The 19,337-nt window shown below is 42.7% G+C and overlaps 1 protein-coding gene across 1 annotated transcript in view; it reads right to left on the bottom strand.

Annotated features, from left to right (window-relative positions):
* Window positions 1–4,070: 4,070 nt before the first annotated feature.
* Window positions 4,071–19,337, bottom strand: part of ATP8A2 (ATPase, aminophospholipid transporter, class I, type 8A, member 2) — a 277,748-nt gene continuing 262,481 nt past the window's right edge. Inside the window, exons 30-31 of the mRNA XM_009327758.1 lie at window positions 12,572–12,663; window positions 4,071–4,168 (exon numbers count right to left, since the gene is read on the bottom strand). Of these exons, the coding sequence (XP_009326033.1) occupies window positions 4,071–4,168; window positions 12,572–12,663 (190 nt within the window). The remainder of the gene's footprint in view (window positions 4,169–12,571; window positions 12,664–19,337) is intronic.

The following is a 19,337-nucleotide window of genomic DNA, read 5'->3' as shown; positions in this document are numbered from 1 at the left end:
GGTCACTGTCTGATACAAAGACAACCACGTCACCGTGTTATGGAACAGGCAGCTCCTTGGGGCTGCCTCTCAGCCTGGCTGGAGAGCTGTCCTTCAGAGCGGGATCTGGGACAGAGCTCCTGCACAGAGGGCTTCTGTGTTCCTCACAGAGGAACAATGACGTGGCTGCAAATAAGCAACACGCTAAATTGAAGTGTCATTGCCTGTCCACTCATTCACCAAGTGACACAGTTGCTCAGACAGGGCCTGACCGGTGGGATAGGAATGGGCTATATACAAGTCCAGTCATCAGATTCATAACCTGCTGAGTCTACATCTCTTGTATACCTCTTCACGCTCTCTGCAGCAACAATTGTAAGTTATGGCGAGAAACAACACTTGGATTTGAATTCAAAACTCTCCCCATTTGATAGGCACTTTGGCTGTGCCTCTAACAGCTGCCTGCAGGACAGCCTCAGGGCTGTGCCCAGGGGGGCCTGCAGGTACAAGGTAGGCAGGAGGGTCTGGATCTGCTTGGTGCTCAGCATCCTCGAGGAGATGCGGAGCTGCAACACAGACAGACTCTGGAAGAGGTGAGTACAAGGGTCCTTCCCGATAGGACAGAAGGAGCCCAACTGTCTCAAGACTGAGGAACATGCATGGTCAGTGCCATGTTTCAGAAGCAAACTGCTACCCAGATGCATCAGGTATAGCATAGACACAGCCAAACTCTCCTCCAACCCATCAGGTATTTCATATCATCACTGTTTATTGTTAGACTTACCAAGACACAAAGAACTCTCCCTGCAAACTGACTGAAGTTTAAAGCATCGATACTTTGTGATGATCCAAAACTAAGGTAAAAGATCCTCAGTCCCTTAAAACTAGGGAGAAATCTGACAAATCCAAAGTGTTTCTCAGCAGTGAACACCCGCTCAGGGGCTGCTCTGCTTCAAACTTGAGCGGTGAGGCATAACAGCGCAAGTACAGTCCTCAGAGTATTTAAAAATGAAATTAAGTCATTATTTATAAAACCAAGGGAGAATGTAAATAGGGCATCACTAGTCTGCACTGATGACTACAGGCAACGCAAACCAGCAGATTTGGTGAGTTAGCCCAAAAGGGCAAAATAAGCCTGCAGGACAGTGACAGCGTAAGGACTGTGCACTTCTCAAGCTCTTGGGGTTGTCCATAGAGGGCCAATTTGCACCCAGTGTGGCCACTGACCATGTCATAGTCCCTGCATTTCACTTATTCTGGTGAATAATAAATCTGGTGAATAATAAATCCACCTTTAATTGTCCATAGCGCTTTCAAAGGTTGCTGTTACTGCTACATGCATTTGCATTAATGAACAAGGAATTCTGTTGATGCACAGCAGCTGCCATTCTCCTTTTTCTAACACACCACTGGAATACACCTCATCGTTGTTCACCAAGACAAGCAACTCCAACAGTCAAGCTACAGCATATTACAAAACATTAGTTCCTGTAATGACTCCAAAGAACAAGAAGAATGCCAGGTCTTGACCTGGGTGGGCTCTACAGGATTAACTCAGCTAGAGATTAAGGCCTTACAGCGATGATAAAGTCTGACCTGCTAGCCCCAGTGTCACATACTGTATAGCCCTGTGACAAACCCCATGTGTAATTCCCATTGAGATGACATCCAACACACGTACCTCAATCTAAGCCGCTATTCCCTCTAGGGAGGGTTTGTGTTTGTGACACACACTGACCTCAATTTACAGAGAGATCAAAATGATACAGCTCATAGTCTGCACTAATAAAATAAATCACATTAGATGACAGCTGCTCCTCCCCGGCATCTCTCATGTTGTTCTGTAAAATTTTGTTGAACTAAGTTAAGAACAGAAAAGACTCCAGGATCCTTTCTATTCTCTGCTCAACACATTTACTTGCTCTTCTTCATTATCCAGAGGTTTTTGAAAGTTTTTTTCTGTATCCTCATGAAAAGCCTCCAAATTGTTTACATACCAATGTTTAGTGTGTGGCTTAGAGTACAAAGACTAAGCTGATCTAGCTTTGTCTCAGTGGGAAGTTAATTTTCCTTGTGTTGTTGCAAAAGGAAGAAACAGTTAGCAGCTTTGAGGACAGGCTTACACCACACATTTCCTAAATAGATTTTGTTTCTAAATAAAAGAAAGTGTTTAACAGGTTAAGTCAGCATTAAGATTTAAAAGCTCCTGGGATCAGGTTTACCCTCCCCTTATTTATTCTCTGCACGAGTATTCATGCCTTTAAACAAAATTCATCCCCCAGAAAATACATACACCCACACTTGGCCCCTTGACATTCATGCCTATGGCAAAATTATTTGCACGTTTCCCTTATTGCATAATTGTCTCATTAGCACTGCAGAAAGAAGGCGATGACTTTTCCCTCTGTGCCATCAGCCTAATCCAAGAGCAATCCTGCCTGGTCCTGCAGGAGCAAAATTTGCCTTTTAACATGGAAGGGGACTCCGAGCCTATGAGGTGGCACTGGGAATTGAACTACGACACTTGAGCACTGGCATTTACTCACAACCCTTAAGGAAGATTAAACCAGTGGGCCAGGCTGGCGTTTTCCTTTTCCTTGCTAAACATAAATATTCATATTCAAATTGCTTTCGGATATATTTAAATCAATAAAAAGTTCTGGATGATGGTCAATAGGGCAAAAAGCAACTCCAACTTTTTAAATGCACAGATGTAGCATATACATTAACCACGAAACCTGGCTAAAACACAGCAGTATTTACTTTATGCTATTCAGAAACATGGCTTGGCGACTAAAATTAATAGAACTTGTCTGGAGGACAGCATAAGCTTTCTAAGAGCTCTTTCAGCTTTAACTTATGCCCCAGTTTTTGCTTTTTTTCAAAATTCCAATCTATGCAGCAGCACGCCTGTCCCATTGGCACAGCGAGGCTGTGAAGCCAGCATTCCTTCCAGGGCTCACGGGTCCGAGTGTGTCGGGAAGCCTGTTGATGGATCAGATCTAGAAGAGGGACTGGTTTGGTTGAACCAACAAACAGCAGGTCTTCTCTTCACAATGACCAGCTCTGTGTGTGTACATGTGTGTGTATGCACATAGGCAGACCCTTCCTAACTTTCCTGTGCAAGCCTATCCTACCTGGTCAGGGGAATGCTTCTTTAGGATTAGCGTATCAGCCTCCTGTGCGGATGCACATCATCTTTCTCAACATCTGACAAGCTTGTACCTTTTAAGTTCTCACTGTTTTGTTCTACTGTTAAAGTGGCAATGGGATCATGGAGGGAAATCCCAGGCTACATTTGAAGTGCATGTCCAAATACATCATGAAAAGTTACCAGGAGGCACCTATTTGAGTTCATCTTTGTGCACAATGCCATGCACTCGAGACAGCTGCCCTGCCGAGCTCTCTGACTTCCACATCCTGGCTTTGTAAGCAAGCTATTAATTGGGTTTTAGAAAGCTAAGATAGAGCCCTAATAAATCCTGCAAGAAGGCAAGAAATAAGTAATTCATTACTATCTTGTGTTATTCTGTCACAAGAAGGCAAATAAGCATTTTTAGCTACAGATTGTGTTGCAATCAAAAATTTTATGTCAAATTGTCTGTTAAGAATTTCAGCCAAATTAGTAAACAGTGAATATTAGAGGGAGTAAGGTCTGCATGCAGCCGTGTGCACTTGGTCTGTGTGTAACAAAACAGGAAATCTCAGCACCCCGTTCCAATTAAGCAAAGGCTGATTTCTCATGGAACATAAATTTTCTACTTTTCTCCCAGAACAACCTTATGCTGATGTTTTAAATAGTGGTAAAACATTGTTTTTAATTTCACACCTCACATAGCACAGTCAAATGCTTCATAACAACATAAACAAAACTTTAGGCAGGGCTTTGCAACTGAATTCAAACAACGATTCCCCCCCACAATACGTACTCAAGGTTTGCAGGGAGAATACAGAAACTTGTTGGCTAAGGCCACAGAAATGAGTTCTCTGGTGTTTTGGCTGCTGCTGCCAACGCTAGTTAAGAATGTGTTAACAGTGGATGCATTGATCCAAATCCCATCATTCCCACCACCCATCAAGCAAAGAACCATTTATTCTATTTCTGATCTCCTTTTGGTTGTATCGTAGGATCGAACAACTTGCGACTGGGAAACAACACCGTGTTCTTCTTGAGAAAATGCATACCCATCTGAAAAAGCAAAGGAAGAACAAAAATAAGTCACTGGAGTCCAGCTCAAGGGCACAGCCCATTTTTAGGAACAGTTTTAGGCATCACTAAAGTTACATGACCGAGACTGCAACAATCTTCAATTCTGTGCTGCGCTTCTGACATTTACGGCTGTGCACTACATTGCCCACGTGGCACAGAAAGGACGTCTGCTGCAAGCTCTGTCTTACTGCTCCCCTCCCCAGGCCAGGTTAGTGTACACAGTCAACATATCCCTCTGAGTTAACCTGACTAATAAGCTACAGATTGATTTGGACACCATATGTACTCCCATAGTGGCAGAGCTTCTTTAAAGACTTAACAGACAGGTAGAGATTTGCATTTTGGCTTGACTCCTCTATAGTCTGCTTGATATCAGCAGTTTCCCCTCGAGGAACGTGGAAATGTCTAGACCACAACTGGATCTGAGTCTCATCTTCCTTTTAACTCCATTCAGGATTTTTTTTTTTTTTTAAACACAAGTTTCCAGGTGGCATCTGACAAAACACACCGAGAAATTCTTGATTCTCTTGGCCAGTCACCCATAGCTTGAATAGAGCAAACAAATTCTGGAGGTCTCTATTTTGCACAAGTTAATCCTGCCAGAAAGCACAATCCTTTGGTCTCCCTAGAAATTACTCAGATGAAAATAACCATGTGTCTGATTTCTTTTAAAGTATTGCAGAAAAGTGTCATTTCTGACATCATCTGCAAAACACCATGTTACTGGTAAAACAGTTACAAAAGCTAATGGGTCAACATGGTGAAACACCAAACAATATTTAAAGCAGACATGGCCCTACAGAAAGTTCTGAAAGGAAAACTATAGCAAAGGACAACAGACTTTGTGACACCAAGGAAAGGTGATTTTCAGGTGTAAATGGGTAACCAGAAAGGAGAAGAGCAGCAGATTAGCATAGCTACAAAAATGGAGAAACAGGAAAGTCACAGGCTATGCAGAACCAGATAATGCTTTGTAGTAGGAAAGCAGGCAAGAGTTGGCAGATGCGAACACTGCCTGGGAGAACCCAAGAATTACACCATGGCTAACTCTCCATGGGCAACTCTCCATCTCCCCCGAGCAGCTCTGGAAGCACGAGCTTGTGAATTCTGAAATCCTGCCCCAGATTCACCCCAGGCTGAAAGACACAGCATCAGATAAGGACGGATGTCCCAATTACTACCCAGAGACCTAGCAAATGTCTTTCAGGAGTCCTCCTTTAACAAGCTCAAGGCATATTCCCCCCCCAGATCAGGTACTGAGGTGAGATAAGGCTGGAGCACAACACAGAGGGACCCCTGTGACAGAAAGGCACACGGGGCTGAACACCCGCTAAAGGCAGGAGGGATGTGAGGCCCCTAAGCAGCTTGGTGTTGTAGACTGAACTTGATTCCCATGGGCCTGAATGCAGCCTGCTTTGAAGCAGGTGACTGATGCTGGTAGCCAGGAGAAGCCCAGGCGGCCAGAAATGAACTGTATCCCTTGAGTGAGGCTTGTTAAACCTTCACCTTGACAGTCAAGTTGGGACCATGCGAGCTGAGCACAGATGCTCAAGCACTCCTAGATCTTTTCCTCTGGCTGATGCCTGCACAGTGAGGGTTGTCAGCAACTCCTATACAGCTGTAAGCTGCTGGGAAGAGAGTCCCACAACACTAGGGAGGACCACCATTCAATTAATGTGAAGGGTCTTCTCCTCCCTCACAGAATGCAGGTAAATGTCACCGCTGAAGCCACAGGGACTTTGCTGTAGATTCCAGCTCTTAAGGCAGAACGCACGCTCCCTTAGCAGGAGAGCACACTATCAGCAGGTTAGCTGACCTGAATCACAAACACTGTAGGAAACTTCTGCCAGTAAATGGAGGGGATTCAAACAGAAATACATCATCCAGAACTAACTCCAGTCACGTCACCCTCTTGGAGCGATTGCAGGACAGTATGATCTTTGATTTGATCACGTGACCAATCATGCCAGCATCCCATTTTATTTTCCCTGAGCAATTCCATGCCAACATACATACAGCTACAGAGGTACAGGTTGGTTTTTCCTGCCTCTAGCTGAAGGTTCACAGAATACATTCACAAAATGCAAACAGTCTTTTGGAAAAAAGTATGTGCATGCTGGATAACTGCAGAGGAAATATGATTTACAAAACAGGCTTTCATTTAAAGAAGGGTAGATTCACACTTAAACAAATACCTCCAGCGGGTTTGTTCCGTGCTAAGGGCCAGCATACTGTTACCTTTTTTTGGCTAAATTCTTAATGGAAAGTCAACTTGGTCAAAGACTGCAAGCTTAAGCCCTAAAAGACTGAAGCCAATGCCCCATAACCTGGTCTGCATCAAGATGGCTTAGCTATATTTACTTCTCCAGTAAGAACATTCAGCACAGTAGCTTCTTCAACTGCCGTAACTACTGCAAATCCAGCACTGACCACATGAGTGTGCGGAGCCCGTCAACCCCAAGTATCTTCCCATGACCTGCTGATTTCCAGTGCTAGCACAGGCCTATAAACAGCCAGGCAGCCCAAGCGCTCTGCAAAGCCAATACAAAATGCAATCAAAGAAATACATTCACCACTCTCACTTCAGTAGAAAACACCTTAACACAGCAAAAAATTTCAGGCTAAGACAATCAATGGTTAAGAATACCAGGGGTATCCTTACATCCTCATATTCCTGATCCATCCTGAAATATCAGCAATGAGGGTTTTGTGTGTACAGCATGGGAAAGGCTGTGACCCCCAAACTTGCACACTGCCCTACTTAGTTGAAGCTCAGCATTTAGAAGTTTATTTAAAACTTTTCCTGTTGATCTCTATACAGGAAGATGAGTTCATATTACATTTTTTTTAGTCACATTACAATTAAAATCAATCTTCAAGCTGTTCAGGCAGCTGACTGTGCCTTGTCGAGTCAGAACGCCGTGAATGCTCGAGTCCCATCCGCACTCCCCAAGCAGCTCTACATTTCCACAATTTTCAGACCCCATCCAAAAACAATGAAAGTTTCCATCTGCCAGTTACTAAGGAACTTTTTGGAAGTTTGAACTTTTCCCCCAACTCCACTTTTAAAACCACACCTATGAGCCTGCCCTGGGAACAAGGCCCTCATTGTTCAGCTGTCCTGCAGCAGCCCAAGGAAGGAGCACATTTCTTTGGGGCTTTCTGGGCACAGCCCACTCACGGCCGTTGCAGAAGGAAGGACCTTTGTACTCAGAGACTTTCTGTTAATGGAGGAAAGGCATACTTTTGAGTATGTGTCAGTGGGGCTCATTTGTTAAGAGGAGATTCACGTTCTCATCAAATCTAAGGTTTCACTCGTACCAGATATTATCAAGTAACCTCCTGAATTTTAAAAGCATCCTGTTGGGTTTTTTTAAAGCTTTGATATTCTATTAGTAGATCACAATCTAGTCTCCCATTAGGTTTCTAATTTAACACACTCTTCTTCTGTTCACTGCAATGACTATTCCGGTCTGTGCAATGCTGGATTAGAGAAACCATCTCCATGCATGTCTTGAACACAGACAGTAACGCTGCGCAGGCTCAACAGCCCACTCACATGCAACAGCTTCCAAGACCAGGACCAAGGAAGTGTCCAGAGCGCTCTTTTTATTCCAGAAAATCTGCTCATAGAAGGGCTGCATACAATTTTAGTCACTTCAGGGATTTATTTTAGAGGCCTCCTACTCCATGCACTCTCCTCTGATACACCTGAACTGTTTGTCCCAACCAGCAAGAGGGCAGTTCTCACTGGAAGCCTGGCAGAAACCTTGCCTTCTACAGCATTTCACTATTTCATACATGCAGTGGTATTATGGTTTAGTATAGTCCAAAATATAAAATGCATTTTACCATCATGTTTTTTGCCTTTGGAGAAAAATGCCCAGATTCAAATCCACTAAAATTAAGTTTTAGGGTTTGGGGGGATGGGAAGAGCACTTTTTTAAAAAAAAAAAAAGTCTCTTTTAGGAAATGTTGCTTCTTAGATACCAAAAATTTCTCTGACATAATAAAAATCAACGTTAGGGTATCACTTGGCCAGCCAAATTCTCTCTCAGGCCAAATGCCTGGTTCTGCACAGGTTTTAAGGAGATTTGCTATGATGTTGTAGTTCACATTTACCAATTAAACCATAAATGCTAACTCAGCTTTGACTTCTCTGGCAACCTTCTTCCACTTATCCTGGGAAAGTGAGAGCTGTTTTACATCTTGAACATTTTGACTAATGCTTACACAGATCATTCATTTCTCTGCTGATAAACTATGCCTGTGTTTTCTAAAGGACCCAAGAGGAATTCCTGACAAATGGTCCCATCTCTTTCGTCCCAGATACTAACCTACCGGTATGTGCATGTAGAAAACAGAGCCAGATGCCACAGCATCAATTCTAAACTAATTATTCCTATTTCTTTTTCTTAAGTTGATTTTAAAAGATTGCAACTCCACTGGACAGTCAACAAATATGTAGCTTGGAAAAAATGGAGAATGTATCTTCTATTTCAAACACACACAAGATAAGAGGATAAAAAACATCTCAAGTAGCTATCCTGTTGTTTTTCAAATCAAAATGCACTACCGGAAAGTGAGAGGAAGAAGGTGTCTGCTAGTGGAGAATAAATGGTGGGGATTAGAGCCCTCAGCATGAACACATTATTATTATTTATTATTTGCCAGCCCCCATACTGTGAAATGAACCTCAGATGACAGGTGCTTTTTCTCCATTGATTCATAACGTGCAAACCATACACCCTGCGTTCAGATTTACTCTATGCAACCACCATATTCTGTCAAAGGAAGAGGGATTTTCTTTGCTAGCATAGGAATCTGGGCCAAGTGCAGTAATCCTTATTCAGGCACAGCTCTCCGCATTTCAGGGGGAGTTCTGCTGGAGCAGTGCTTAACAAGAGCAGGATTCAGCTGTTTTTAAGAGCATGCTGAGACAAATGACAACTGAACGCTGGCAGGGGGTATTCTAAATTACAGGAGGAAAACTGCACTAGAGGGATGGTATGGGACTTCTCTGAAAGACGGACAGGTCTGAGGGTACCTGAGTAAGTGGGGAGCACCACCCTTCCCATCCTGCTGGTGAGGCTCTGGGGGCACAGGTGATACAGGTCAGTCATGCAGGAAGAAAGGGGAGGTCAAGAACTATCTTTTGTATCTACACAGAGCTTGTCTAAAGGAGATGCTACTTTCACGAAGTCACAGCAAAAAAAAGACATGAACTTGGACGGAGACTTGGAGAAAGCTCACCTGGAGAAAACCTCATTGCCAGCAAACCCTCTGAGAGAGAGAACTTTTGGGAGTCATCATCGGTCCTTCCCCTGAGTATGAACCCCACAACACACTAAAGGGAAGGGTCCAAAGACACGTCTGAGAGGAGCCTGGTGGCACTTCCTGCTCACTCTTAAGAGGCTTTAGAACGCAGATGGCGATGGGCAATCTCCAATTTCACCAGGCACCTTCACCAGGAGCTACACCAAGCTCAGAGACCAGCGTCATCACCGCTGCCTACAAGATTCCACTGAGATGGTTTTATGTTAGCACATGGGCTTGACAATCGTATAAAACTCTCCCACTAAAGTCTCATGACAATGCCATCCAACAGAAACTTCACTTTTTTTTGTTTGGGTTTTTTTTAAGTTTCCGTAAGGTTTCCCAGAAGTTACACTGATAGGAAGGAAGGAACCACAGGATCTTTGACAGTACAGTTAGTAGATAGATTTCTTTCATGCTTCTGACAGCTCTACATGATTCAGGAATTCACGATCCATTTCACCCCGAGCCAGTTTCTTACTGGAAGGAGGCATTTAAGAGATTAATCCCGGCTGGCGCTCCTGTATGGCACTGACATGGCACTGGCTGTGTGGCTCTGCCCCCCACTTTGGAGGCTGGATCTGCCAGAGCCTGGTGCTGTATGGGAGCACCCCAGCCATGCATCCTGCCTGAAGGTCTTGTGCTTTGCTAATGCTTTTGGAGAGGGGCTGGCTCACCAACAGAGAGCTAAGGAAACACACAGAACGAGTTTCTGCCTTCCCATACAGGGATCTGCAGACTTACCTCAGTCATCTTTTTCCTCCCACCATAGACCACTAGTAGCAGCCCTGAAACTCCCTATGAATTTTTTTCCTTTCCATGTGATTGGAAACAAAGCTATTTAGGCATTGTTTCCTCTCTAAAAATTTGGAAACAGTTGTTGTCAAAAATAAAGTGACTCTGAAACCAGTACCGCATCTTTACAATCTGTGCTAGGAAATTTAATTCCATTTTCCTTCCTTGCTGGGACAAAGGCAATTGATTTGCTTAAGCCTTTGTCAGCTCTAACTAAACAAACCATTCTCCTGCTTTATATGCAAGTGTCAGATTCTGAGTTGAAGTCACACAAGCAATTTTTGGAAGAAGTGACCTTCACAGGCTGGGAACTTGGAGCCTGGTGGAAACATATGAACAGTTAAAGACTTCAAACAGAGTGCTTGTAGTGTGATTTAAGATATTGGCCCAGCATGTCAAGGCTACTGCCCTATTCATCAACTCTTTGCTTTTGAAGATTTCTAGCATTTAGTAAACAGTTGTACAATTTAGGGTTGTGAAAACAGCACATATGTTCCCTGGATTTCACATGGCCTTGTACATATAGCAGCTATGCAACACTGGAAAAATAACATTTGACAAGAGATGACAGAAGTTTTAAAGAGTCATGGATACGCCATAAAAAGCGTCTTTCAATCCTAACAGCTTCACAATCAAAATTTACGTTCATGTGAAAAACAGACGGCTGATTGTAACCTGGCCTGACTCATTGAGCACTTAATCATTTGCATTTATAGGGAAGCTGGTTATCCAAATTAGCATTTATTTTGATATCTCATTTTTCTTTCCCAATAGCTATTCACCTACTAACAACGTGATGATGTGTTCTACCAGACTAAAAGCATGTATCAAGTCTGACTAGTCACCACTGGTGTATCTCCCTTCTGCACTGTGGTAAGTCTCTACAGCAAACTACTTTGATAGCAATTTATTTACGCATTTTATGGATTTCTTCTGCCAATCATTGCCTTTGGAATCTCCTCAAAGAGCATGTTTGCATGCCCAAAGCCATGCTACCATCAGCATCCCTGGCTCCTTGACACAAAGGATTAAATCCTGGCAGGAGCACATGGTCCACAGGGCTGCTCTGCGCACCGGACTCTTTTCCCAGGAGCAATGGGATTGATCGCTAAAGACCCTACATCCCTTGGCAGTGATGGCCTTGCAAGGGCTCTGTGAAGGACAGAGACTAGCAGATCCGTCACTGTTCCACCCCTTCTAGTCAAATTCCCCATGGAAAATAGGAATACCTCAGGGATTTGGGTTCTCAAATCCCAGCCCTGCCTCCATGGCCTGAACCACAACAGTTCTGCTACAGAAGATGACACAGCCAGCAATGAGATTTGACTTCCCTGGGATTCTTAAACAGTCAGAGGTATCACTTCTCACTGCAACAGCAATACAAAATCCAAATCCTGAGTGCCTGCTCCTTGCCCTGTGTGCAGCAGTACTGCATGCTGGGGGGCTATTTTCTTTAGTAAGATGAGCATATTTTGACCACCAGTTTAATCACAAGAGAGACTGCATTTTACTACTAGAAGGGGTTGACTGGACTCCCTGCTCGCTCAAGACAGCATGATCCTTCAGTGTATCTGGCCTACAGAGCTGTTAGATTATTTTTAATGCTGTGGAAGCCTTTCTAACACTGACAAAAAAACGTCAGGTGCAGCACACCAAGGCCTGTCACACATTCCTCTAGGAAGATGAATAAATGGCTGATCTCTACACCAGTAAGAAATGCAATTTATTCCAAATAGCAGCAGTAGCAAGATGTGACGTTGCATCTCTTCTCCCAGCAGAGGACAAACAGGGAGAGGAGAGAGGCAGCTCTGCATGCCATGGCTTTCCTCATCAGAAACACACAGAACCCCTAAATGGCATCTCTGAAACATTGCTGTATTCTCAGCTAAGCACAGCTAATACAACTTTTCATAAAGAAACCGTTTCTATTTAAGCTAGACTCTGTCACAACATTTATTTTATCCTGCAGAGTTTTTGATTTTACAGTAATCTTGCGACTATCAGGATTTTACATTTAGAGAACCTGTGTATTGGGATTTTGTCATTTTGGCCTGTTGATCGGATCCTAGGGAATTAACCACATTTGAGTTCCACTTGCCTAGGGCCAAATACACTAATTCCACTTCCAAATGTATGTGTCTTGCTTGGCAGCTCAGCCTCTGCACTAGATTATCTCTACCTACAATTTAATTAAAAAATAATCACCCTTCGCTTTACTGATCTGGGACTGACTGCTGTGAAACACACATGCATACATGATCTGCTACTTACGTGATACACTTTGCTGGACAGAATGAGCACGGAAAAGGCTCGGAGGAGTTTTCCTGCCGAGCCTTTTTAACAAATGATCACGTTCGTTCACACTGAAGGAGAGAAAAAAAAATATACCAGTGAGTAACCAGATAATGTCAAGGTAAAAGTCAACTGTATTTAAAGTACTTGGCAGCTTTGACTTTGTCAGTATTTAAGATGGTTGTAGCATGAAAAAATTTTCTCTTTCTTTAAACCACACTTTATCAAGAGAACTCTATAATAATGGAAACTCCTCCTTTCTAAGGCCACTTTGTATAAGTTTACATTTAGTTAATCCATCCCTAATATTACCATCATTGTGATTTCTGAATGCCTGATGCCTGTAAATTATTACAAACCATATCAGAAGTCTGCCATCAAATGATATGGAACATTAAAAAGGAGATGTCTCTTTAGTATTATGTACATGAATCATGGCACCCACAAACTGCCTTAGAGAGAATGAGCAAAGCATTGTGGCTTAGCACATAGTAAAAGGCTTCTATCACACCTGCAAAACAGCCTGAAGCAGCCAAAGGTGGGACCCATAATTAATTCTGCTTTCTAAAGAATACTCTCATTTTCACCTCCCATACCGGAAAGAAAAAACTTCCCATCCAGTTTTTGATTAAAACCCCTTTGGTTTACACAGTTCCTGTCAAAGGCCTGAAAAACTATTACTGAATTTACAGAAATTGAAAATACAAACTTAAGGTGAAAAATACAGTATGCTTACAATAGGTTTAACATAGGTACACAAACCATTAGAGACACTCTCCACTCCGATTTCTATTTAAAACACAACTCATTTCATCAAGAACTTTATGCCCAGAATTAACAAATGATGGCTAAGATCCTGACCTTTCAAAAGACTTAATTACGTATACAAGTCCCACTAAGTTCAACGGGGTTTTAAAATAATGTAGGTGTCCAAATCTCATTGCACTGCAGTCTCAAATAACTGTTATATATCAGATTATTTTGAAGAAGATATTACAGCCTATTTTAGTTCAAAGTTCCTCTGCAATTGGGTTGTTTTCTTCCATCTCACCCTTGTTCCTAACACTGAGATAGAGCCAGTGCATAGAAGGGATCTGTCTGCTAGCGCAGCTCTTTGCAGTGTTTTTATCCCATTTGCACCACATTTAACACTGCGCTTCCATTTTCAGTCTGCTTGTTCTTTCACACATTTATTCACAAGTGGTAATTCCACTGGTTATGCTGCAAACATGGATACACATCTGAATGCCAATGTTGATATCTTTCTTGTATTAGATTACAAATTCACATGCATTTGGTATATGGAATGGAAATCCCAGCGAGCACAGCTGCTGCTGTCACCAAGCTTGCAACAGCTTTAAACAAACAACTCCCTTTCATTGAAGCAGTTTGCTAACTTCAAACAAGAAAGTAACCAAAGAATCTCTGAGATGCCTATAATATGTAATCCAGCCATGTAGGCTTATATTCCACTTAATAGTCCATTAGGGTAATATCCAGGCTCACAGTCCTCTGTTTGGTGCATAATGAGATGTCCATGAAAGACAAGGATGAATCCTTCTCTTTTTCCTGTGGTCTCTAAGCTCAAACACCTGAACTAGAAACTTGTACAGCCCATGGACCCCTCCTTAAAATCTTTACAAACTGTCAGCATTTTCAGACACTTGGTCTCTTCCCCTCCTTCCCTTGGCACCACAGAATCACACCTGCAACAGATACGCCAGGTTGCTTTCCCCACCTGCAGTCAGTAGTATTTCCTCAATATAACACAGAAGTTGATAACAGATTTGGAAGCAAAACTATAGATACCAACTGAGAGTGTCAAACAATCTTTAAGAGCTCTTGGATCACGAGATCTGCATGTGTTCAAAGAAGAAAGGATCACAGGTTTCCACTAAAACCAGGGTTACAGCATGGAAGCTTCTAAAAATCTTGGAAGATTCAACTGGTTAAAAACCCAAAAACCAGCTGGCTGTAAGAAGTACAAGTACAATCACGTACATACACAAAGAAATCTCCAGCTGCTCAAAGCAGGCAGCTTAATAGAAAGTATGTACCACAAAGAATCACCAGGTAAGGGGATGGCACGCACGAAGCAAGACATGAGATTTCTCTAACCTTTAACAGGCTTACGAAGTTGACAGCCTGCAGAATCAATCATTACCACTGCATGTGCAAACTAGCGATGCTGTATTGTGCAACCTCCCGCTGATTGCGGAGGACTGCTGGGTTAACTTGTAAGTCCACTGACTGGTAAGTGTAGCAAAACACTGTCTGAATCTACTGCTGTCCTATGAATGACAGAAGTGGAATACTTGTTCATATTCTGCAGGTAAAGAAGAACATACAGGTAGGATCTTTCCCATCTCAGTAGGAAAACTGGAAGGTGGTTTTGGATAGATGGCTTAAAAAAAGGAATCTTGAACTGATCAGAAATATTTGTTCTGAAGGACAAATAAGCAATGTCTGCCATGAAATTCTTACACTAAGAATGGAATTAACCACAGCAGCAAAAGGCATGAGGAATAAATTCTTCATCTGACTGCCTGTCTACCACACAGCAACAGATGAAGTGCAAGAAAGACACTGAGGTGCTGGAGTGTGTCCAAAGAAGGACAACGAAGCTGCTGAAGGGTCTAGAGCACAAGTCTTATGAGGAGCTGCTGAGGGAACTGGGGTTGTTTAGCCTGGAGAAAAGGAGGATGAGGGGAGACCTTAACACTCTCTACAACTACGCGAAAGGAGGTTGTAGCGAGGTGGGTGTTGGTCTCTTTTCCCAAGTAACTAGCGATAGGACAAGAGGAAACGGCCTCAAGCTGCACCAGGGGAGGTTTAGATTGCCTGAAAGGGTTGTGAATCATTGGAACAGGCTTCCCAGTGAAGTGGTTGAGTCACCATCTCTGGAGGTATTTAAAAGACGTGTAGATGGGGTGCTTAGGGACAAGGTTTAGTGGTGGACTTGGCAGTGCTAGGTTAACTGTTGGACTTGATGATCTTAAGGGTCTTTTCCAACCTAAATGATTCTATGGTATCTGCTACAGACCAATAGTGATTAGCTCCTCAGGCTTCTATGTGCAATGCATGGAGGAAAGTACGCTGTCAAGGGACTTCTGAACATGAGTGACACATTGCAGCTCTAAGGAAGCCAAAGCTAGACTATCTTTGATATTGCTAATTATAATCAGCAATTTCAAAACTGAAGGCACATCTGATTTTCCCATTTGGGAAATTATATTGGATCGTATCTATGCAGAGAAAGAAACACTCATGGAAGAATTAGAGCATTTGTGGTTTAAGTACAAGGGATGATGAAACAGACTGCAAGTCAAGACCAGTCAAGTACTATAAAATGAGCTCTTAATACATAGAGGTAAATGCAACACAGCTCTTCTGAAATGGATGAGTATTTGATTTATTAACAGATATTAGATCTCCCAGTACAAGCCCTGAAAGGAAAGGGAAGTTAAGTGGGTTTCTTAACTAAAGTGTTTGCACTGATACCGACTGAGTTCCTGCTTTCAGAAAAGGTTTTTGTCTGCTACAAACAGATAACAAAGTGAAGACTTCTCAGTCTCCCTCAGACTTTGATGCAAAACTAATGAGGACATCAGACTCGCAGGCACCAGGTTAGGCCTTGCTCACAGAAATATTGCTTGTAAACCAATACCGAGTATTAGCCATGATTTTAAGTGTTAATTCTGCTTTCCAGTGACTCAGGGCCAGTGCCTAAGCCCTCCCACAGGGTCTAAGGATGGCATCTTAAGATGCATGGAGGCAAAAGGATAAGAGATCATGAGATCATACTCTGAATATTGAATATAGTTGCGTTCATACTCAGGACCTCAGAAATAGCATCAGAATGGAAGAAATCACAAACCCAGACATCCTTATGGGAGTCAGTAACCTGGAAAGTGACAGTGAAATATGCTTAAGTTGGTTAGTTAGTGACCTCAGAAGGGGTAAGGGAGAGACACCATCTATCTGTAATTGTATGAAGGACAAAGGGCACAGACAAAATGCTTTGAACTAAACAAAACAAATAGTAGCTCAGAACAAAAACTATAAAAAATGTCCCAGTTTGGAGGGTTACTATGAAAAACGGATTAAAGAAAGTCATTACTCAAGTCATTTGAAACCAGATTCAGTTGCTATCAATAATAAAGAATACCTTGTGCCAGGAATACCTTTGCAATGGGTTCCTAAGAGGGTCAAGATGATTTCTGTCTGCCTGGAAGTCTGTGCTAACAACATTACACGAATTTATTAAGTGAATGACAAACCAAAAGGTAAACTAAAGGCAACATGTTTTTTAACATTTTTAACAATATTTTCCATTCCGTGAATAAAATGACTCTTCCATTTTCATATCTGAATTGCTCTAGGCTGTCAACAGAGACCTTAATTTTATTTTTGTGTGTTCCCTTCTTCTCATCCCTCACAAAAGCAAACAGCCCTTACATCTAGGCAACAAACATCTGGCTTTACACATTGAAATGAGGTGCATCAAAACGAACAGAATAATTCAAAGCTGACCACAAGGTCCCACTGGCTCATTTGCTCAAGTAATTAAAAAAAGATGAGCTTCACCACCAATTAACCTACTGAGCACTAATTAGTGTTAATGAGGATTTGCAGTACTTGGTATAGCTTGACCCAGAATGTCCTCCTGAGTCCACTAATTGGCTGGTGGCAAAAGCAGGGCCTTCACAAAGAAGGGAAGGTTAAAGCAGATGCAGGTGTCTCAAAATTGGCTCTTCCCTGAGAAAACACACACATAGCCCAGTTAAAAAAAAATAATCCAGGGCCCCCCCTTCTCTTACAAGAACTGAACTCTTAAGAGATGAGTTTGTGTTTTGTTATGATTTACTAGAGGAGATAAAGAGCACGGCACATCAAATGGGCAAAGACACTTAGTTGCCATTTGTTTTAACTTGCTGTCCTTCTAGATTATTCAGAATTCAGTCAGATGCACACATATGAAATGATTTGGTTTTGTTTCTGTTTTTCCACTTTCTAGAAGGAAGAACTGAACTACTAGTGAAGACTTACCAGGGCTGCTAAAGATGACACAAATAAAACACAGGAGCACATATCCCAGCTGCTATCCCTGCTGCCTAACACACAAAGAACCCGTGGCAGAGGCATGGCTCTTCAGTACAAGATACCCAGCATCCATGGGTAAGCCCAGAGGGCAAGCAAGATACATCCACTGTGGGTAAGCCCAGAGGACAAGAAAGTATGCAGCTGTTTTTCCTGTCATCTGAATAGTTATGAACCCCCTTGCCCTACTGCCTGCAGGTGCAGTGTCACTGTTTCTTCTATCCTATGGTGCTGCCACAGCATTTAGCAACAGGTAAATCATTGTACAGCTTGGTTTAAAACAGAAAACCCTCCAAAGCTTAGGCTGAAATTCTGCCCTTAACTCCACAGCCTCCCTCCTACCCATACGCATTTTCAAATGGAGCAGCAGACGAACCCTCATTCAGCCTCTTTCCTTACACTGTCACATACTCTATTAAATGTGTTGTTGCCTGAGAAGCCCTGGCTGGCCTGCGTTCCTCTCCTGTTGGAAGAAACATCTTGCCATGGATTGTCCTCGCACTGCAACAGCAGGGAGGGAGGGAGGGGAGAGGAAGTTGTTTTTGCAAAATATCCAATGTGGCTAAACACAAGGTAAAAGATCAGGAAGTTTCTGTCCCTGTCATCTTTAGCTGTGGATTAGATTTTGAGGGGAGAAGAGGATACTCTTCTCTCCCTTTTTAAAATTTAGAATTAAAACATAACAATTGATGTCTTCCATACGTTCCAAACAGTTACTTACATGAAAGTTTGCTGTTTCTTTGTTGACATGTTTCTGTCACCAGAAGTTACATCAACATAAAATATGAAGAGCAAGAAAAAAGGTCTGAAACAAACGGACTTCTCCAGCTTTGATCAATCCTAATCACCAAACCGTTTACAAGCAGATTGTTGATTTTCATTTCAGTCTCTTGCTTCTCGAACTCCATTAAGTTTCTTCTAAAGAAGAACCAGAGGTTCAAGCACTATGACTTCTCCCCAAGTATGACCTGGCAGAGGGGACTCACGGATCCCTCTCTGGCTGCTAGGACACACCAAGTATTCCTGAGGATTTATTCACAAATTCCATCTCTCACCTTTCATGCAGCGTAACGCTGCTTAAAGGCTTACAGCATCAGTCATGGTCCTGGTGGATAAAGAGTACCATAATCCAGGCAGAGTCTGTGGCCACACCTTGTAACTGGCCAGAGGAGACCTATTTTTCTTCCTCAGATACTCCCTGCTGGCTGAGTGCACTCCCCCAGCACAGCCGCAGGCCTCGGTTTAATTTGTTTTCTTTTAGTTTAGACTCAAGTGCATTACTTGAATTCACATAAGGGAGTTGTTAGAGTTATGCAGCGGGCAGAGAGATGACAACTAACACAGACTTGGCACAAGGAGAACGTAAAAACAACATTCTTACAGACCAAGAATTCAAAATTAAAGCATGCAAATCATCTCAAATGCAAGTCACACTAACGCTGAGGGTTCAGCGCAATTCTGTATGCTCAAATACCCAGAATAACCCAGGGCACTGGAAGAAAGGCCTGACTGGCTGAGTGAGCAAATATACCTCCATCCTCTGGGCTTCGGAGATATCGCAGAGAGGAATTACCTCCCTACAAAATAGCAGAAGTAGCAACTGTAGGGGAGATGTTATTTTTGGTTATCTAGCATTGGATTGCAG

The sequence above is a fragment of the Pygoscelis adeliae genome, unplaced genomic scaffold (genome assembly GCF_000699105.1).
Source record: "Pygoscelis adeliae isolate BGI_AS28 unplaced genomic scaffold, ASM69910v1 Scaffold14, whole genome shotgun sequence".
Lineage (NCBI taxonomy): Eukaryota > Metazoa > Chordata > Aves > Sphenisciformes > Spheniscidae > Pygoscelis > Pygoscelis adeliae.
This window is presented reverse-complemented; position numbering and strand designations above follow the sequence as displayed.